Source organism: Oryx dammah, unplaced genomic scaffold (assembly GCF_014754425.2).
Source record: "Oryx dammah isolate SB20612 unplaced genomic scaffold, SCBI_Odam_1.1 HiC_scaffold_11, whole genome shotgun sequence".
Classification (NCBI taxonomy): Eukaryota; Metazoa; Chordata; class Mammalia; order Artiodactyla; family Bovidae; genus Oryx; species Oryx dammah.
Window position 1 is genome coordinate 6,841,098 of NW_024070195.1, and position 22,290 is coordinate 6,863,387.

Sequence of the window (22,290 nt, forward strand, 5' to 3'; positions counted from 1 at the left end):
CACCATGCCAGTCTGTGATCTGCCCCATGACCTTACGTCTGTCTCAGGCTTCAGACCCACTCCTGAGCTGCTGCAGCGGCCTCCTGTCTGCCTGACTCTGCAAAGAGAGTGCCCAGGGCTGCAGAGCGTGGCCCCATGTTGCTTGTGCCCAGTCTAGCCTCTTCAGCCAGTCCTGCACTCTTCCCTGGGTCTTCTGTGTAGCTGTTTTTGTTATAACCTTTCTATCCTCTGCTTGCTGTGTAGTACGCTAAGTCGCTTCAGTCGTGTCCGACTCTTTGTGACCCATGACTGGAGCCCGCCAGGTTCCTCTGTCCATGAAATTTTCCAGGCGAGAATACTGGAGTGGGTTGCCATGCTCTTCTCCAGGGGATCTTCCTGACCCAGGGATTGAACCTGCATCTCTGACGTCTTCTGCATCGGCAGGTAGACTCTATACCATTACCACCACCATATCCTCTCTGCTAGTCTACTCTTAACTTTTCCTTATGAATGACCATTTTCTGAAAGAGTTTAACTCGGTATATGAATACTGCATAAAGGTGACATTGTTATATAAAAGCCCACTGCTTACTGAAATACGCCTGCAAAATTAATAGCTAAAATATAACTTTGTTGTTAAAAAAAAAATTCCTGTGTAACAGGTCATTTGGAATAGCATGCAGAATACATTTTAACTTCTTTGAACCAAATAAAAGGAATCATGACATACTTTAGTGTAAAAATCAATTTATTATACAACAATCATACAGATGCTTTTTATCTACAAAGGAAAAATGGCTTCTTCTGCCTCCCTGGCCACCTCAGTCATGATACTATGTTCTTAAGATATAAGTGTTTTCCAAGGAAAATCAAAAAAGTCCTATCCTTATTTTCCAAATAAGGAAGTCCCCAGAAACATAAAATGAAATGGAAATACTGGAAAGAACTGACTGGTTTCTTACACAAGAAGTGAAGTTCTGTCCATCATAGTAACCTTTTGCCTTAAAAATACTTATCCAATGTGGGGGGGGGGACTTCCCCCTCAATATGTCTAAATAGTTTAGTATGTAATTTTGATGGGTTGAGATTTCTGTATTTAATTCCAGTAAGTGAACATTCTTTTGTTTGAAAAATTGGAATAAACATCTGCTTACCATATTATATAACTTTTCATTCTTATGAGTGAGGAGAAATTTGAGGGAAAAACATTTCCCTTTTTTTTCTAACAAATTATACAGTTTTTTTTTTTTTAAACAGCTTTTGCTTCAGGAAAATCACATTAAAAGTAAACATTTTGTTTAAAATTGTAACACTTAATAACAGGTGAAGATAGTTACCTGATTCAGTTTTTGTGACTAAGACTTCATAACTCTGTTTTTTTTTTTTTTAACCAGCCCTTGAATGGTTTAAGGCTATAAAGTGTTTCACAAAGCTTCCCTAGGATTACAGATCAAGTCAGAAGTAAGCATCCTGAAGCCTCTATGCAAATCGAGCTGGAGAGTGTAAACTAACCGAGCTTCCCCTTTGATCAGCGGTTTCCAGCTGTCTGGGCCGTCTGCCTTGGCAGAAGAACGCCTCTGACCTTGCTGTGCGGGGATGGAGCCCACCAGAGCGTCCGGAACTGCAGCTGCGAGGCCGAGGCCGAGTGCAGAGCTGGGGCCTGATGACTGAGGGGAAGCTGGAGACAACAGCTGACCCGTGACCTCTGCCTTCTGAGCCTCCTTTTGACCTGCGGTGAGTGCATTTTGATAACATTTTAGCTCGTCTGAGACCTAAAACTGCACCAGAGTCTAGCTCCTCCGAGGGGCTTCCTCCCCAGTCCGTCGTGGACTTTGTTACGGGAGCAGGGAGAGTCACATTCAAAACGAGCCCTTGTTTTAAAGTGAGTTTCTGGGCGGGCACGGTACTTACAGCTGTGCAGGCCTGATGTGATGGAAGGAGGGGCTGAGCACCCTAGCACAAGTCAGCTTTAGGAGACCAGAGAGACCCAAGAGAAAGCGGCCGTCAGATGGAAGATGTCTGTTCCGGAGAAGTGGGCCCGCTGGCAGAGGAGGGGCTGGAGGGCACGATGCCCTTGCAGCGAAGGCTGGGAAGGCCAGTTGCCTCTCAGGGCAGCGGAACCCGAGGGGCGTTTACAAGAAACACGTTGGAAGTGTCAGTGTACATGTCGGCACCGAAGTCCGTGTTTTTGTTTTCCCCTTAAAAAATGTTTTTTTCAAACAGAAGCTCAGAAAACAGAAATGGTCCCCAAAGGACAAAGTCCTTTTGTGCTGAAATATGTTGGGGCATTTAAGCCTCTGATGTCAATGTTACGACCTAAAAACTTCTTAAAGTAAGGTAGGAAAGCAGATAGGGTGTCAAAGTGGGCAAATCTTGTTTTTACAGGGTATGAATGATTTTATAGGGTGTAAATCTGTATCAGATCTTTGGAAAATACCGTTTCTATTCTTGGGACGATTTAATGGACTGCCCTGCCCGTGGGGAGAAAGCAGTGGTCCCTCTCACTGTCCTCTGTGTGCTTCTCTGTGGGGCTTGGGTTACCCCAGCAGGGCAAGGGTGTGCTGGGTTTGCCAAACCGGCGCTTTTTACTGCGGGCAGGGCTGGAACCTTTCCATAGCCCTCTCTTTCTTCCTATTTTCAAAAACCTGACCTGTAAAGACAAACAGCAGCTATTTGGGGATAATATTCACAAGTAGGCTCATAAGAAATCGTTGACAAGGTCAGCATCTATTTTGCCGTCGATGCTCTATTAATTCTAACTTACAGATAGTCCAGTGACAGATCATTCCAAGGGCCCAGTGAGGCAGATCACTGGGCTCGAGTCCTTGTTCAGAGAGGAGATAGCCAGCCAAATTCGGATCCTACTTTTAAAACTGAGCACTGTCTGTTATCCTAACCCAGGGTACCTTAACATAGGATGTAGATGTGAATACATGAATAACTAAGGAAACCCAGTTAAAACAGAAGAACTAGGCCTATAACAGAGCCCTTGCGCTATGAGGGTTTGGGAGATTTTTCTTCAAAAAAAAAAAAAAAAGGAATAAAAAACTATTACCATGTCACTAAGTTGAGAATTAGGAGTAATTGTGGGAATCTGAGATTCTGGAGACAAGACAGACTTGAGAGAGAAAAGGGATTGCTGGGTTGTCCATCTATGTGACCATTTTAATATTTTCTGGGGTTGATTCCTAAAGGAACAAATGGACCGATTGTGTACTGACAATTATTGCTTAATATAGATTAGAGCATACCCTGTATTTAGAAGATAATAAATTTTGTTTTAAACATTTTAATCTGAACAAAACTAACTTATTTGCAGACTTGCTGTGAGAAACAGCGTTCCCTGTGTCCTGGCTCTGCAGGTGCATAAGGCATGGTGGGGACTGTGTCCGGATGACAGGCTAGGTCGGCAGGGCGGGGTGGGGGGGGCTAGGTTGGTGGGGAGAGGAGAGAAGGAGCACCGGTTCTGAGTTCTGCGGAGTTCTCGCCTCACTGCTGATGAAAGCATTCAGTTAACAGATCAACCCAACAGCAATATATTAATACATTCCAGGTACAAATGATTTATAAACTCAAAAGAAATTAGTTTATGCTAAAACATATATAACTTTCAATTCAGTCTTTGCTTTAAAACAAGCGGATCTGTTAGGCTATTACATATGCTTTGTCTTTGAGACGCGACACTTATTGTGCCTTCTTGCTTATTACTCCATTCGCTGCACTGAAGTAGGCTTTGGAAAAACCATTCTTGACTTCTTTCCCTGCCTCTTCCATGGCTTTCTTCATTGGCTTTTTCCGGTATGTCTGTTGGGATGTGTACATGTTGAAGAGAAAAAGAGAAAGGGATTCTTTAATAGAACCTTGTCTGTAATGTGACTTAGGGTCTAAAACGATGCATGATTTCATTGGGTACTGAGCTTTCTAGTAAGAATGCTTATTTGTTAAATGACGGTTGTTAAGCTTCTGATTAAAAACAAGACAAATGCATAAATTCCAATGAAAAGCTGTCTCACCTTACCCACATCAGGTTAGTACTGATATATTGTTTTATAGGATTAGCATTCAAATTCTGCATTAGTTGCTTACATGGAGGGAATGATTTTTTTGGAAGTCTTTTTAAAAAAATCAAGGTATAAGTGAAATTCAGTGCGTTAGTTCAGGTGTATAATAGGATTTAATGCTTGTAAATAATTTAATGCTTGTTAAATGGTCACACTGTGTAGCTTACCATCCCACATATAGGATTTACCATATTTACCATCCCACAAGAATTTTTTCTTGTGATGAGAACTTTTAAGATCTAGTCTCTTAGCAACTTTCAAGTATGCACTATGACTTAAGGATGTAAATAAAAAAAAAAAAATTCAAGTGAAAAAGTGCTGTTATTTCAAAAGTACTGGTACCTGAGATTTTGGCTTGATTTGTGTCTTGGCACAGCCTTCCTATTCAGACAAAATATATGATCTCACTTTTTAAAAAAATGCGAATAGTATCAACTCAGGGTCAGGACTGACCTTGACTGTGGCTTTGAGCACCACTGCTCCCCACTGCTGGACTATGGATTCCTTCAAGTTTCAACACCAAGAAGAACTGCTTAGTCTGCTAGCAACATTCATCATTTTTTTTTTTAGGAGAGGGGTGGCTTTGTTTGGTTCTATCAATGGTTGCTTCTTTAGAAATTCTCAAAGGAAACTTTTATCTCACGGAAGACAAAGCCTTGCCAGTCCAGCTTCCAAAACACAAGAGCTAAAAAGCGGTCAGAAGTTCTGCTCCCACAGCCGTATTCTGTATAAAACCACCGTACATTTGCTCAAAGTCAACCCAAACTAACGTCAGTGAGCACTTGTTTGTTTGTGGGAGAAAATACAGTCAATACAATTTCAGAAGTACCATTTTGAATAAACTGTATATTCTCGTTTTTCTTATGAAGCTTTCTATTTCCGCAGCCCACAGAGGAGCAATTTAAAATCGACCACCACCTGGGGCCTGTGCGTCACCGCTGCCGTCAGTTCTTTAGAACAGAGTTGCTCTGAAATTGCATTTTGAAAATCCCTTCCACTTAAATTGTTAAAAAGAAAATGACACTTAAGGAAAAGTCAATGTGACCTTCTCATCCTGGTTGACCTCAAAAGAAAATACAGTATTGTAAAGTAAAAAAATAATAATAATTAAAAAAAAAAATGTTTTCAAATCAACAGTAAGCCTACATCCTTGCAGTAGCTAATGGAAACCGGTTTTCACCGTCAGGTTCATTTAGACCATGTTCCCTCCATTCATAGAGATTTCCTGGGTCTGTGTTACTATACACAGTGTTTACCTTTCAGAGGTCAGACTTTGGCAGCCTGGTGCAAATACAAGATTCAAATGCATAGTATTTTTGATGAAACTTCATAGGCATGCATTGAAAAACGTTTGGCAGAATGCCCGCCAGACCAGTAACAGGGGTTAGTTATCCTATGGAGGAGGGTGCAGGGAAATGAGTTGGGAAGGCAGGGTGCAGGGTGGACTCTGCACCTCTGTTATCTGAACTGATCAACAAGCCTGCACTCCCGCAACGTTTAACTGGTAAAATTAAAAACGTAACGCAGAGGTGCTCAGCCTCATGTTTTGCTGTTGACTGTTCGAGTTTAAACGTACCTGAATGTAGAAGTTTAAGAAGAGGATGACCAGCGTCATCATGTAAGAAGACTGGAAGAGGAGGCAGCCGAGGGGGAAGCCGCAGGGCCTGACCACGGCGCTCATGGTGTGGCTGATGGTGAGCAGGAACTGCACCTGTGGGCGGCAAGGGGCAGCTCGCTCTGCACTCAGGCAGCTGCAGGCCTGCTCCCGGGCGAGACAAGCCCGGAGGCGCCCCAGGGGCCCACTCTCCTCCGGGAATTTGCTCGGAAGTTAGGAAGTGTGTAAAATTGGCCATTGTTAATTTTCTCTGGGAAACATCTCAGGTCAGGCCATTTAGCTAGAAACGCTTCAGCAGACAATAACTTCAAAAGTATTCGTCTACATTTCACAGCAAGGAGTGAGCTAGCTGCATATTCCACACGCACAGGACGCATTTCGTACACGAAGGCCACTTTAACAAGGTTTCACTCTTAAAAGCCTGTTTTTAGAGAGACTGGCAGCCTCATCCCCCACAGGAAAGCCTCCGGCCTCCAGGGCAGGGACCGAACACGCAGCCGCAGCCCGCGGAGCAGAGCCAGCGGGGTGGGTGCGGACGTACCAGCTGGGCCTGCGTCAGGTACTTCTTCCACCAGAGGTACTTGTGCATGGACGGGAACACGGACAGCCCGTAGTAGGAGTACATGAGGATGTGGATGAAGCTGTTCAGGGTAGGGCCAAAGAAACCTAGGAGAGCGCAAGAGGCGTTATCGTTCCTCTGGAAGGCAGGACCGGCCGCTCTTTGTCAAGTACTGTTCCTCCTGTCATAACAGCACGAACAACACGGCGCTCACAGAACTCACCCCGATTCCTGTGCCGTCATCGCAGGGTTCAATCAGACACCTAGAGAGAGGGACTCACCCGGGACTGGCTGGGACTCTGAAAACCATACAGCTTATTCCCCATTTTGCCAGGGCTATGCTGTCTCTGTCATGACTACCATTTAAGCAGGAAACAATTTGAGAGAGAACATGTGTTTGCTTTCGCTAAACCTTCCAGCCATTTGGATTGTAGACAGATTGTATGATTGTAGCCTTTGTACATGGCTGAACAGGGCACTCGAGAGTCAGGGAAAATGTACTGCCCTTCATAATCAGGTAGATGGAGTCTCCCTGGAAGGGACTTAGGGCCAGGAGATGCTGCAGAAGGTGAATCGGGGAAGGTCCCGCAGGATGGGAAGAGGCTGAGGTGGGCTGGGGACTTTCCCAGTGGCCGGGAAGCCTCCTGGACTTCTGGGACAAGGAGTGTCTAACACTTTTGGGTACCTGCTGTGCTGAGCTGTGCCAGGGCACCCCCCCACCTTCCCCTGCCGTCACCTCATGACAGGTGCTGTCATCCACGTGGGTGAGTCGTGTTTCAGGAAACTAAGGAGCAAGGGCTAAGTTCTGTGTTGGGTCAACTAAGGGTCAAAGGATTGAAATGCAAGAGGTGAGGAAGGGCACAAGCCGCGGAGCGGGAAGCAGGGTGTGAGAACAATGCCAGCCAGCGTAGGTGAAGGGCTCCGGACGGGGGCGCAGCACAAGGTGAGCGCGACAGGCTGGCCTGGGATCCAGGTGGCTGGTCTGTGAGCTGCCAACCCCAGGGAGAGGAGACGGGCTGTGCTGCTGGAGGACCACCTAAATAGCTTTATCCCCTTGCATATATTACTTTGTAAAGTTTGTTTCTTATCTGGAAAATTGGTATAAGTAATTACCGCTTAAGACTGTAATGGGGTTAACTATATAAACTAAAAGGCACTGCACATATGTGGGTTAATTCATTTAAATTCTCCTGCCTGGTTTACCAGTCCTGGATTAACAGTTTGGATAGATCAATGCAAATCAGTGGATATGACAAAAGGAACAGCACCAGGAACCTAGCAAGTCCTTATACACTGGCTGGAATGACTTGTCAGGGCACTGGATTTATATGAAAGCACAAATATAGTTTCAGAGCACCAGGCAGCACAATATTAGTGAATTTTTTTTTACCAACCTGAGTTTTCATTTCTGTCAATTAATTTTTAAAAAGTAGTTGCTGCTTATAATTTTCATAGTATTCTAGACTGAACGGAAACTATCACACACATAGAATCCCCGTGAATGAAACACAATGTCTTTACACAGTGGTTAAGATTGACTTTTAGATGCTTTAGTGATTTATAAATGAAACTTGATAATCACAAAAAATACTTACCCTTGACAACTGTCCTTTGGTATTGATTTTAGTCTACATACTGATTACATTATAGTCTATATTCTTAATAACTAAACTCAAACCAGAGTATGTCAGTCTAGGAGAGGTGGAAAAGGGTCTCTTCTGTCCACGGCACCTGCAGCAAGCTTACTTCACACTGGAGTTTAAATTGACATCTTCATAGTCAGTGTACTGCAGATACCCCTAGTTGTTTTTGTTTTTTTTTTTAGTATCATCTCTACAAGTTCCTATATCCCAGGACAAAATCATTCTGACCTGAGTTTTACCTGATTTTTCAATACTTTTGAATTCTTGGGTATAAAACAATAAATATCCAATAGAAAAATACTGTTCTCTCTTGAGCACTGTTTCTCAAACTGCAGGTCAGAACTCACACATCAACTGTGAAAGTCTGCAGTGAGAGTTATTAGCTTTTTGAAAAAGTGAGGTCAATTTTCTTTAAAAAAAAAAAAAAAGTGAATCACACAGAGCCAGGCTAAATACTGTTTCATGAAATTTGTTTCATTCAATATGAGTGCCCTGGGTTGTAATATAATGTAATACTTTTTGATGTCTCAGTAAAAAAAATAAAAAATTGAAAGCCACCGCTCTGGTGGGTCAGAGGGACAAGATTTTAATTTTTCAGAATGGATAAACAAGCCCCTGAAGTTGAAATGACTGCATCTGTACCACAGCCGAAGGGTCGTGACTGGAAGGCGCTGTGTTTCTACCGCCCCAGGGCATGGGGTAACCTGCTCCAGCTGGGGCACGCACTTCGATGGAAGAGAAAACACTTCTAAAATTTATCCTAATACTCAAAGACTTTGCCAGGATCAAAGATGAGAAACGAAATGGCCACCAGCAAACGTGTGCTTCCCCGTTTGACGGGCAGGAGACCCATTACACAAAACTGACAAACGTTTACTTACTTTGCCCACAAGGTATCCAGTTCAAGACGCACCACCAGATGTTAAACATGGAGGCGTGATGGTAGACGTGAAGAAAGGTGATCTGGCTGGTTTTCTTCCGCAACACAAAGAAAATTGTGTCCAGGAACTCTATTAATTTGGAAAAGTAGTACCACCACAACACCCTGGCTACCTGTACAAGAAGTCAAGCGGGAGGAAGACAGGGTGAACTGTGATGCTGCCCAGGGCTGCCTGCCCCTGCAGGCACCAGGCCATGCTTCACCGGCTCACCTGCCTGGCTCCCAGACCAGTGAAAACCATCTCACCCAGCCTCTCTGCTGCCAGCTATTCCTTATTCCCAGCAATCCAGCCCCGTCTAGCGAAAGGAATTATTGTATCTTTCCAAAATATTGGGGGGGGACCAAAAAGTTGGTTCCCTTTCTATGCACCACTGTTTTCTTTCCGATCTTTTATTTCTTAAACTTGACCAGTTGATAGAATTCTTAATAGTATGGATTTGGGTGATTTATTTTTCCTAGTGTTGTTTAAACTTATTTCTCTATCCTCCACACTTTCTATAAAGAGCAATTACAGAGGCTTAGCTGGATTCAGGTTTAAGCTTGGGGGTAAGATTACAGTTGACCCTTAACAACGGGGCAGGGAGGGATGGTCTTGGCACTGACCCCCTGCACACTCCAGAGTCCGTGTATAACTTACAGCCAGCCCTCCGTAGCATGGTTCCTCCGTGTCGGGTTGTACAGCACTTTAGCACTTTAGTACTGAAAAGAGTCTGTGTATTAAGTGGACCTGTGTAATTCAAACCCACGTGGTTTAGTGGTCAACTGTACTTCAGGCGTGGGTCTGTATACTTCCTATGGAATCACATCAAGAGGTACCCAACTTCTGGTTGTCCCACTGACACTAACATCAACAGAGTTCAGGTGTTAACAGCCTGACCTAATCATCGTGAAGCTTCCACTCAACTTTCACCGAGGAGTTTCAGCATTTACAGATGACTGCTGTCTGGACCCATTACCCTTCACTAGAAGCTGCAAAATGGTGCTTTTCAAATTCTCTTTATACTTATGTGCATGTTTTTGTCTTTATAGAAATAGCTCTTCCTCTTGAGCTATTTGGAAACTTACATAGCAGGTGAGATGTTGTTAGTCACTCAGTCGTGTCCAGCTCTGTGACCCCCATAGACCACAGCCCTCCAGGCTCCTCTGTGGGATTTCCCAGGCAAGAATACTGGAGTGGGTTGCCATGCCCTTCTCCAGGGGATGTCCGTGACCCAGGGGATCGAACCTGGGTCTCCCGCATTGCAGGCAGTCTCTTTATTGTTTGATCCACCAGGGAAGCTCTTCCTCTTTAGCTATTTGGAAACTTACATATGAAGGGCAGGATAGATGTTTGATTCTTTTCAATTTTTTTTTTTTTCTAGAATTACTTGGTGTCCTAGTAACCTTCAAAAGGTAACAAAGATTTTTTTTTTAGTGTCATTTTAAACCCGTTTAGTTTTTATAAATTTATTATGTCAGTATTCCTTTTGATACTCAAACTGTCCCACTTTAGCTGTGGGAGTCCCTTTAAGCTGGACCTTACATCTTCTTGTCGTGACCCCAGCTTCCTGGCTCTGTCACATGACGTCCTGGATTCTTCTCATATATGTATTTCCCCCCGCCGCCCGCCGAACAGGAATCGGTCAACTCTCTAAGAACACTAAACCCTCCTGGTGGATTATGTTTAGAGAGCGTGATGTGGGTATCACTGCTGGTTTCTCAGAGACTAACTAGACCTTTCCTGTGCACAGAGCTAAAAAAACACGTTTTAGAAAGAATGTTCATTTTGATATTTCTGATTTAAATCTATGATTACTGAGTCTTGGTTTCTCTTTTCTATGTTTCAAATATTAGTTGTAATGATATTAACATTATTATGTACTTTATCTTAAGCATACCTGTAATAGTCCCACAAAAAGCAATACCAATATTCTTATTAATAAGAGCAGCCCCCCACCCCATTCCAAATTACTCAATGCCCTTGAGGTCATCTCGCTCAGGGTGTGCGGTCAAAACACTGTTTAAAGGCACATGAAAGAATTCCTTGGGTGGTTATGTCAGCAACTTAATATATGGGTAATTATTTTATTTCCAAGATGTGGAGTGAGAGGCTGCCTTGCATTCTTTTTAAATTTGCTGTATAATTATGTGAAAACACCTACTGTTTCTGAAAATTAGACAAGGGACATTCAGAGAAGTCCAATTTCCACCTCTATCTACTCTGCCCTGGTCCCTCCCCTAAAAGGAAACCATCGTGTTTGCTTATGGTTTTATGATCACACAACTGTTTCTTTAAACAACGGCAAAATAAACTAAAAGCCACAACACGCATATTCCTCTCATATTCTGCACGTGAGGCCCTGTACTATAAGCATAGTCCGTGGGTTGCTGTTTTCACTGAGCTCCATCCTGGAGACGATTCTGTATCGGGACAGAGGTCATCCTCATTCCACTTTGCAAAGGGATCTACTGCGTGGATGTGCCATGGTTTGTTCCATCTGTCCCCCAAGTGAGCACTTCTGCTAGGACAGAGACCCCTTCTTATCTAAGCCTAGCCTCCATCCTTGTCTCTGGGAGGAGAAAGCTTTCTCTCCTTTTCAGTGAGAAATGGTTACAAACGGCTGACTCACCCGGATGTCGGCCTCCCCTGCACCGGTCAGATCCTGACACTGTAAGTTGTAGCCTCCTTCCCAACTGGAGAGAATAAGCTGCCAAAGAAACAAAGGAGGAAAAAATCAGTGCAAAAATTTGGACGAAAACTCAACTTCCTATTCATGTTTCTGATTGGCATCTATTCAAGGTTTGAGTTCTCCCCAGTATGAGCTTTACTCAATCCTGTTCCCAAACACACATTATCAAAGGACCTAATTTCTTGCTGCTGAACTGGTATCAGTGGTTAAACTCTTCAGTTAATACAGGATTTACTTCTAACCTTCACAGCCACCAAAAACAGAATTTAGCTATCATTTGAGTAACAAAATATTTTCCATAAGCAATTATCTAATCGTATGCTCTACAAATAAAATACAGAATTAAATGTAAACAGATGTGAAGAAACTACACTAAAATTTTAGTACTTTATTGGCTTACATAGAAATATTTATTTGATCATCCCAATGTTATGAATTATGTATTTATTACCATTTTCCATGAGAAAACCAGGGCTCACAGACATTCTTAAAACATTTTCTTCATTGTATTTATGCTATGTAGTAATCAGTCATTTGTGCAATTATAATTGATATACACATCTGTTTTCCCCATTATGCTCAAAAAACAAAGCTCCATAAAGTCTATGCCTCCTTCTTTGCTCATTTTTTGCAACCACAATTCCTTGTCCAATACCTGGCACAGAGAAAGTCCTCAATGACTATTTGCTTGTGATCACACAACTGTAAGTAGTAGAAGGATGACTGGATTCAGGTCTTCTTCTTCTTTTTTTTTTTGATTCAGGTCTTCTAATTCCTTATCTAGTGTTCCTTCTACAACTTAAGGAAATGGACTTTCTTTGTGGGAAATTCTATAAAAGTTTTCTGCCTTCTTTCTCACTGTTACTAAGAAACTTAAAATTCTAGACTATAAGGCCTTTAGCTTTGATTTACGTATGATATTATATGTGAAAGCCTATAATTTTCTGTATCTTATCAAAAAGGTGTAAAGGTACCGACTGTTAGAGCACGGAGGGAGGGATGTTAATGAACTCAACACCACGAAAAAGAGATGAACTCGAAGAACACTGAGGATGTTTCAGAACCTTTGTGAGTCTTCCATATCCTCATCTGCTTCTCTTCTAACAAAATCACCCCAGTTAACATCGATAAGTATAGATTATCAGGATAAATGAATCCAGGGAAAGTAACAGAGACTGAATCTTCTTCAGGTCCCAGAGCTGTCCATGCTTGTTTTCAAATGGGAACTGCTGGGAGGCCCCAGTGGATCCAGGAATATCTAGAAGTGTGTGTAAATTTTTTCTGCCTTTTTCAAAATAAAGCTACTTAATTTTGTTCAGAAAGATTAATTAAAAGCCTCCATGGTCAGGCTGTAGTTCTGCAGCTCGGGGCTCTACCATCTACTGTGTTTACGTAATAGCAGGAAAGAACAGGCCATGCTCTGCTTAGTCAGCTGTCCCCGGGCTGTCCCCTCCCCACCACGCCTCTGCAGAACCATCTGACAGACTGAGTGCCAGAGCAAGCAGCCAGGCTGGGGGAGGCTCAGAGTGCCTCACCCTAGACCCCTTCTGATGCCCTGGACGCGCTGGTTTGCAAGAAGCACCCAACCTGGGTGTTGAAGAGGAAGAAACCAGGGTTTCAAACAGGGCTGTCAGCCTTAAGGAGGTGTGGGCCAGCTTGCTCCAGAATATGGCTAGAATCCACTCCCCATCTCCACTGCCTGAGTCCATGTCACTGGTATCTGTGACTGTAGCACCATCAAGGCTCCCAAGCAGACTCTCTGCTTCCATGGTTGCCCCAACTCGCCGAGTCCATTTTCCACGTTGAAGATCCCATCACTCCTCCATTAACATATGGCTCCTCCTAAGAACAGCCAAGTTCCGGGCGAGGCCCTGGGTAACCTGCCCCCGTCCAGCTCGTCTTGTATCACCAGTCTTCCATCCACTCTCCTTGGCACACTGCTGCTTCTAGTGGTCCTCGAACACCACCCAGAGCTTGCTGCAGCCTTGGGGCCTCCCCAGATCTTGACCCGCCTGGCCTGCTCTCATCACCATGCGCAGCTCAGCCATCACCTCCTCAGAGAGGCCTCCCCAACCCCGCCTGGTCCAGTGCTCCCTCCTGCACTTGGGCCAAGGCTGTGCTCCAGAGTCTGGGACTCGACCTGACACTGTGTAGGGCCTGCAGGGTGTGTTTGCTGGAACAGTGTTGGTGGTTTCAGGGCAGCTTCCTGGCCTAAGCACACGTCTGGCCTAGGTGTAACAGGTTAGCAAGGTTAAGGTAAGCTACCCTTTGACTAGTCTATAAATACAGCCCGTAGTGTAAGGGGGAAGACCTTAAACCCTGAAAGAGGTTACGGTCAGGAGACTAGGAGGCACTCAACCACCAGCAGTGATTTTGAACTGAGAAATGGAAAAGTCTGAGAACAGAAACAGCAGACGACTGAGAGCTAAAGCTCACAGTGGAGAATGAGCTCTGTGCGGGGGTTTCTCCCTAAAAGAGACAAACCCCGTACATGCATGTGGCGGTTCAGGCACTGAACTGTCGTTCTCGTTCCTGCCGTCGGTGCCTGTTGCCGACTTCATCCTGACTCACAGGACTGACTGTCTCCTGCACTTGCGCTAGTCTGTGAGCTCTTCGAGAACAGAAACCACCTCTGACCTCACTGTAGCCCCTGGGCTGCACCGAGCGGGTGCTTGCTGAGTGCCGGCTGAACAGAACTGACGTCCTGACGCTCACGAGAGTGAGGCAGGCCGGACGTCGCGTCTCCATCTTACGGCTGAGCTGGCTGAGTGAGTCCCCCAGGGCCGCAGAGGACGGGGAGAGCCGCCACTGCATCGGGTCTCCCGCCTCCAGCAGGGCTCGCACCTCTGACCCAGTGAGCCGCTAGGCGGGCCCTGCAGACACAAGGCTGCTGAGACCGCCCCGGGAAGAGTGCCTCTCCCTGCTGCACAGGGAGGAATAAGCCCGTAAATTACTTTCTTGTAAGCTCATCCAGTGAACTAAAATTGACCCAGGAGGGAAACTAAAAGTTCCCCTTTTAGACTCAGGTGGCGTGACTTTAGAGCTGTCAGGATGGCCTTCCTGATCCCAAGTTCTGCCACATGCACTCTGATGCCTCCAATCCCATAATTAGCGTTTCAGAACAGTCATTTTAGATAATGGTTATTAACCATTATTAGGATGGTACATATTAGACTAATTAAACACAGATTAAAAACTATGGGTGAGAGGGCCTATGTTTTAGACAAGAATTTTTCATTCAGAATCCAAGGACCCCAGGAAGGCAGCTATATGTGTGCCACTATTAGCCATTTATAATATATATGAATGATTTTATAACACTAAGATTTTCTCTTGTATTACAGTAAATAACCTCTGGTTGTATAGGCAGGGCCATCATTACTTGTTCTTGTTCTTGTGAAATTACTCAGGTTTGGCAGATTATAAAGGAAGAGGGAAGACATGATGCAATGCGGGCAACTATAGCCAAGCCGGGATGTCACCCAGGCCTCCGGCAGTTGGTCCTCAGGACACACAGTGGCCCAGAGATGCAAGGAGCATCCTTTAAGGGATGTTATGTTCGCATTTCAGTCAAACTAACTGTATTTGATGTTTAATTAAAAAAAAAAATACTGTTACTCAATAGCTGTCTATCCTCAGGTAAACCAGTTTAACTTTTCTAAGCCTCAGTATCGTAATCTATAAAAGGAGAGAACAGTAATACATGATCTTTAAGCCCATTCAAATCTAAATTGTGACTTTAAATTACAAGTAAAGACTAAGGACTAAAGAAATAGGTCTAAATTACAATAAGAAAAATTCAAGTTAGAAACAGTCTTCCACCCATTTGGAAGGAATAATATCAGACACTGGAACAGCTTCTTGAGATATCAAAGATCAGTATTGATAGAAACTGTGGAAAGTTCTGGAATGCCCGATGTAACTGTTTTCCGGACACTTACCTCTGCCAGCATGTATGCGGAAAGAAGTGTGATTCCAAGATTGTACAAGGTGAGGACGCCCCTGAGGGAAAGAGCAGGTCTGTTCCTCATGCATCTGTTGCCCAGCCATATCGACAGCAGGTATAAGACAGTGAGAGACAAGGTGGGGACGTAGGAGTCCAGCATGAACCACCCTCTGACTCGAGCATCTGAAAAGAAACACACAGTGAGAATCCCACAGAGCACCCTGCGTGCTTGGTAAGGAGACGCCATCTCATGAGTTGCGTGTCGCACCGGGCCCAGCAGGGAACCATGGGCCGCAGCGTGAGCAAGCTGGATTCGGCTTCCATTCGGAAGAAGAAACCAGTGGGGCTGAAACAGTTAAGGAAGGTTCCACGGCGCGAACAGGGCTTAGGCAGAACACTGACGGTGACAAATAAGAGGTGGGAAGTAACCGTTCTCAGATGTCTAAGCGGCAGAGTTCTGTGTCTGCTCTCAGTAAGCAGCAAGCATGTCTGTTACGCCGTCCCATACAAACGGCTCAGAAAGTGCCAGCACCTGCAGGAGGCCATCGGGCAGTCAGCAGCTGAGTCAGGACGTAAATCCAGCTCCTGGGTCACTGCACTTGGCTGCTGCCTCCACGGAGTGGCTCTGGGAGGCGGGACAGAGCACACGTCCATACTGCACCCTAGCTCCTAACACCCGCACCCCTGGAGTCAGCTTAGGATCATTGTATAGAAACCAGGAGTGGTTAGAGTCCAGCTGGTCCAAACGGGGCAGCAGGATTACAGGAGGGCGATGGCGAGAGGCTGGAACGAGCCTTGGAGCTGAGGGTTCGGAATGGAGAACAGGAAACAAACCAAGGACCCAGATCAGATTGTGGACCAAGAGTACGCACAGCCAGGAGGCAAGTGTCCCTTACTCTGGAGAGTGAACATGTACAAACCGAAAGAAGCTTTTCACGAAGATGGCACCGAAGGCGAAGAAGGAAGCCCCTGCCCCTCCTAAAGCTGAAGCCAAAGCAAAGGCTTTGAGGCCAAGAAAACTGTGCTGAAAGGCGTCCACAGCCACAGACAAAGACGGGACGTCACCCACCTTCCAGCGGCCCAGAACACTGTGGCTCGAGGCAGCTCACATGTCCTCGGAGAGCGCCCCCAAGAGAAACAGACTGGACCACTGCGCCATCGTCAAGCTCCCCCTCACCACCGAGTCAGCCGTGAAGAAGACAGAAGGCCACACCACACGCGTGTCCACTGTGGGTGTCAAGGCCAACAAGCGCCCAATCCAACAGGCTGTGAAGAAGCCCCCTGATGCTGACGTGGTCAAGGTCAACACCCTGATCAGGCCTAATGGAGAGAGAGAAGAAGGCATATGTTCGACTGGCTCCGGACTATGATGCTTGGATGTTGCCAACAAAATTGGGATCATCTTAACAGAGAGTATGGAGAAGGCAATGGCACCCCACTCCAGTACTCTTGCCTGGAAAATCCCACAGACAGAGGAGCCTGGTGGGCTGCAGTCCATGGGGTCACCAAGAGTCGGACATGACTGAGCGACTTCACTTTCACTTTTCATTTTCATGCATTGGAGAAGGAAATGGCAACCCACTCCAGTGTTCTTGCCTAGAGAATCCCAGCGACAGGGTAGCCTGGTGGGCTGCCGTCTATGGGGTCACGCAGAGTCGGACACGACTGAAGCGACTTAGCAGCAGCAAACTGAGAGTTGGACTATAAAGAAAGCTGAGAGCCAAAGAATTGATGCTTTTGAACTGTGGTGTTGCAGAAGACTCTTGAGAGTCCCTTGGACTGCAAGGATATACAATCAATCCATCCTAAAGGAAATCAGTCCTGAATATTCATTGGAAGGACTGATGCTGAAGCTGAAACTCCAATACTTTGGCCACCTGATGCAATCAACTGACTCATCTGAAAAGACCCTGATGCTGGGAAAGATTGAAGGCAGGAGAAGGGGACGACAGAGGATGAGATGGTTGGATGGCATCACTGACTCAATGGACATGAATTTAAGCAAGCTCCGGGAGTTGGTGAGGGACAGGGAAGCCTGGCCATGGGGTCACAAAGAGTCAAGACACAGCTGAGCGACTGAACTGAACTGAAACTGTGTCCAGCTGGCTAATTCCAAATATAAAAGTTTTCACTATTAAAAAAAAAAAACTAAAGAAAACACACACAGTAGAACTATAATACAGTCAGTAATTAGAAAATAACTGGAGGCACAAAGTGATTTTTGTTCTCTGTTCTGCTCCTTTTTGTTGTTGTCTAGAGAGAGAAAATGGTTTGGCCCAGAATTATGAGAACTGCACACTGACTCTGATCTCTGTAAACAGCTGTTGGAGCTGGATTCTCCTTCCAGGATCCCTCTGGTCCCCAGAGCCCCAGTTCCCCTTCTGCTCCCTGCCACCCAACCCAGCCCTGGGCTCTCCACACCCCGTCCTGCAGAGCACAGTTTCTATGAGCCAAGTGCCTTCTTGAGCTCTGTGTCATCACTGATGCTGTGAACTTCCCCCATTTGTGACACAGCTGCAAGGTAAGGGGAGCGTTTCTGCAACTAACAAGTTACCTTTCCCACCAGGGGCTCCTAACCATCTGTCCTGAGGTCTGCGCACCGTGCCACTTCTAATGTCCACCTCCACATCTAAAGCCTGAGTGTCCTTTAAGGCCCACGGCAAGGGCCTGGCCACTTCCCACTGTTCTTCCATAACTACAGCTCTTCAGTGTAACAAAACACTAGTCATTTTACAGTTTGCATGTTATCATGGAGATAGTGTGTGTGCTAGTTGCTCAGTCGTGTCCAACTCTTCACAACTCCATGGTCTGTAGCTTGCCAGGATCGTTTGTTCATGGGATTTCCCAGGCAAGAATACTAGAGTGGGTTCCCTTCTCCAGGGGATCTTCTTGACCCAGGGATCGAACCTAGGTCTCCTGGCAGATTCTTAACCATCTGAGCCAGCAGGGAGGCCCATGTGGCTATAGCACTGTTTTTATAATGAACATTTGCTGAGCACTGATTCTGTGCCACACACAATCCTAAAGCCTTTTATGTGTGTTAACTGAAAATTCTCAAAGCAATCTAATTATATAGGTGATCTTATTTTGAACAGCTGTATAGAGGTGTCACTGACATATACAGAAAACCCTGCACACTTTTCCTGTGTACAATCTGATGAGTTTGGACACATGCAAAGCCCTGCGCTGCCAACACCACAGTCAAGGTGATGGATAACTCCATCCTACAGGCGGAATTATCTCTGGCTTACAATAGAGAAAAACTGAGTAAAAACAGCTAAATAACTTGCACTAAACTCTACCCTGCCTCTGCTTATGGTATTATGAGTTAGACAGTGTTCCCCAGAAAGGTGTGTTCAAGTTCAAACTCCTGGTCTCTGTAGATGCGGTCTTACTGAGAAATAGGGTCTTTACAGACACAAACCAGCTAACATGAGGCTGTACTGGGTGAGGTGGGCCCTGCTCAGGGACCTGTGTCTTGATAAGAAGGGGAGGCGCAGGAGGAGGCGGCCACATGGAGATGGAGGCCGAGACCGCAGCGATGGAGCGGTGGGGCTCCAGGGCAGCGGCTGGAAGGCCCCGAGTGGGAGGTGTGGAGAGAGCACTCATAGAAGTGCAGGGCAGGCAAGGCTCTGCTGACACCGTGTTTCCCGAACAGGGAGAGAATGAACTGCTGTTGTCTTAAGCCGCACAGCCTGTGGGGTTTTTGCTACGACAGCCCCGGAAACTAACACACGTGGTTGACTTCCGCGCTTTCTGTCTCAGAGGTTCTGGCTTCAGGCTCCAGCCACAGCGTGTACTCTGAGAGGTGAGACTACCTTGTATTTCTACTCAGTCTCACTCATAACTTACAGCTGCTTAGTGTGGAGGTAAAGGAGACAGTCATTCAATGCATGCCAGTGGACAGGCCAGGTCAAGCATGGGAGACAGTGCTGGAGACTGTAAAGAGTGGCCACGGTTGTCAGGGAGGCTCGCAACTGCCCTAACCAAACCCCGGGACCAGCACTTACAAACCATCGTCGCTGGGACCTGAGACCTTAACTCTGCGGCAGGGTCAGGTATCTGCCCGGGACAATCTCTCTGGATGGTGCCAACGTGGCACGGGTACAGTCAGAAGCGGCGTGGGGACGCCTGTCGGTTCCCCAGGGGACTTGCCACACTTCAGCCTGGCCACCTCTCAAGGGGGACGGGGATGCCTGCTGGCCGGGAGCCTCAGCCTCCTGTCGCCACGGACGTCACCTGATCAGCGGTCAACTGTCAACCTCACAGTCTCCTTGCAGCAAAGGGAACTGCCATAAAAATGACCAAAACTGAGCAAACAACTGCAATCCTGTCCTTAACTGCTCCCCGTCCGCGTAATTCCAGGTGACGGTGACCTCACTGATGCCAAAGCTCAGTGTGACCTTGGCTCAGACACTGCCTGTTAAGTCTCTGGTGGAGACGTCACACGCTGGCCCCTGGAGTGCCATGCCCTCGACACTGCCTGCTACAGCAGTGCGGCAGCGGGCACGCCACACAGAGCGGGCTACGGGGACCGGTGTCCCACCCTGCCCGCCCCATGGCGTCATCACAGGGAGAAAATGGAAAACAGAGAAAGTGAAAGTGAAGTCGCTCAGTCGTGTCTGACTCTGCGACCCCATGGACTGTAGCCTATCAGGCTCCTCCGTCCGTGGGATTCTCCAGGCAAGAGGACTGGAGTGGGGTTGCCATTTCCTTCTCCAGGGGATCTTCCCGACCCAGGGATTGAACCCGGGTCTCCCACGTTGGAGGCAGACGCTTTAGTCTCTGAGCCACCAGGGAAAGAAGATCAAAGACAATGTGAATACACACATGTATATATTTTAAAGCTCCCTACAATCAGAGTATTATCTCACTAACACTATGTAAGTAGTCACTCGCTCAGGATAGTTTTCGCAGCCTGTGCCTCTGCATGACTCTATTTAAAGATTCTGAGAAACTGGAAAACCTCATTTCCCTCTCCTCCCACTCCCTAATGCTGAGGAAACAACTTGTAAATTCTCCAGCTTTGTGAACCAGCAAGGCTCAAGGGAAACAAAGCATGCTCTTGAGACTTTCCTCATTTATGGGCAAAATATATAGTGTCTAATAGGTTCCTAGGACGGTTAAGACACGCTGGAGACACCAGTCATGGGTCCTGTCCTCATGGGAGAAAGAGCTGTTAATCAAGTGCATGAAGGAAACAGAAGCTGAAACAGAGCATAATGAGAGGCTTAAGATTCGCTGCTTTCAAGGGCAGGTCTCCAGCGTCCTGGTGAGGGAAAGGCTATCTGAGGAGGGATGGTTAAGCGGCCATCCGACGGTGTAAGGAGCTGACCGCTCTGGGGAGCAGCGGCACAGGAATGAATTTTATGCTCAGAGGAAGGAAAAGATGTCTAGAGCATGGGGAGAGTGGACAGCTGGGGCCAGACAGTACAGGGCTGCGTGGTCCAGGAGGAGCTGGGTTTTATCCTGAGGACGCAGGGAAGACCTGATGGGTTTTAAGCTAGAGTCTGCACAATATGACTTAGGCTTTTGAAGTCTTATTGCAGCTGCCACTGAGCAGACGACAAGAAGGGCAGCCACGTCAGGAGGTCCCCCATGGTCTGAGTGGGCGGTGATGGACGAACGACCGGGACCCTCAGGATGGCTGGGAGCCGAGGAGCCCGAACCGTGGCTCTGGGCAGGGAAAGCCCAGCGTGTCTAGAGGGAGACTATCGGACAGGGAGGGGCAGAGAGACCATGTGTGAGGAGGTGGCAGGTGGGTGGAGGAAGGGAGAGGAAGAAGCAGGCTTGGAAGGAAAAGACTGCCACCGTGGCAGCGGCGGAGGGACCAGAGGCACGGATGGCACTGCGCTGTGTTCCTGCCCCCGGGAGAGGCTGGAGGGCAGGAGGTGGGGGCCCTGCTGGGGCTGGGGGGTGTGGGGGGGTGTGGCAGGTCTCTCAGGGGAGGAGGGGCCCCCGGGGGAGGGGCGGCAGGTTTTTGAGGCGGGGGCCTGGAGGAGGGGCTGCAGGTCTCTCAGGGGGTGGAGGGGCCCCAGGGGGAGGAGTGGCAGCTCTCTCAGGGGTAGGCGCCGGACTGTTCACAAGACACCTGCAAGGGCGCCATCCTCTTCTCTAACTAGACGATGCTCCTTCCACATTGAGTTCTCAAGTTCTCACTCACCCCGAGGTCCAAACATATTGTCCAAAAAAGCATTGACTTCATCATCAAAGGCCTTTAGATGCTCCTGAAAAGACAAAGAAAAAATGATTTAAGCAGATGCTTCTGGAATCTCTCAAAATGAACCACTGCCAACAACACACGGTTGACTGAATCTCCAAGGGTCCTGGCCTCGGGGACTTTTGACTGCGGAGATTTGCGGGAGGTGGACCAGGGATGCGGCCTCACCATCACCAGCCTGTAAGGACTGGGAAGGAAACAGTTTCTCTTTCCATTTCTTAGGTAAGAGGAGTCCTGGAGGACAGTTTGGAACCTTCAAACATTGAAGGGTGACCGTACCATCTCCTTTGAGGATGCTTAGAGAGATAGAAGCTTCTCCACAAACAACTCCTATCGTTGCAGTTCCTGGGCTATGTGCAAACCACATGGAAGTCTACACCCTCAGGACGCACGTGATGTCTGTATGCAAGCCACAGAGTCTATACCCGCAGAACGCACATAATGTCTGCGCAAGCCACAGGCCGCAGGATGCACATAATGTCTGTGTGCAAGCCACATAATCTACACCCGCAGGATCTATGTAATGTCTGTGCGCAAGCCACAGGGAGAGTCTACACCCGCGGGACGCATGTAACATCTGTGCGCAAGCCACAAGGAGAGTCTACACCCGCGGGACGCACGTAATGTCTGTGGGCAAGCCACAGGGAGAGTCTACACC

The 22,290-nt window shown here is 46.8% G+C and overlaps 1 protein-coding gene across 1 annotated transcript; it reads right to left on the reverse strand.

Moving 5' to 3' along the window:
• Positions 1-709: 709 nt before the first annotated feature.
• ELOVL2 (ELOVL fatty acid elongase 2) lies at positions 710-21,663 on the reverse strand. The gene is made up of 7 exons (XM_040249253.1): positions 21,576-21,663; positions 15,408-15,595; positions 11,407-11,484; positions 8,739-8,910; positions 6,197-6,321; positions 5,617-5,751; positions 710-3,783 (listed from the first exon to the last, which is right to left on the reverse strand). Exons 1-7 carry the CDS (start codon positions 21,589-21,591, stop codon positions 3,664-3,666), a joined length of 834 nt encoding a protein of 277 aa, XP_040105187.1. The 5' UTR covers positions 21,592-21,663; the 3' UTR covers positions 710-3,663.
• Between the last annotated feature and the right edge of the window lie 627 nt (positions 21,664-22,290).

Excerpts from the sequence above, each read along its gene's own strand:
- ELOVL2 (XM_040249253.1), bottom strand. Across the intron at positions 8,911-11,406 it reads CAGGGGAGGCCGACATCCGG|GTAGCCAGGGTGTTGTGGTG; the intron begins GTGAGTCAGCCG and ends CTTCTTGTACAG. Across the intron at positions 3,784-5,616 it reads TCTTAAACTTCTACATTCAG|ACATACCGGAAAAAGCCAAT; the intron begins GTACGTTTAAAC and ends ACATCCCAACAG.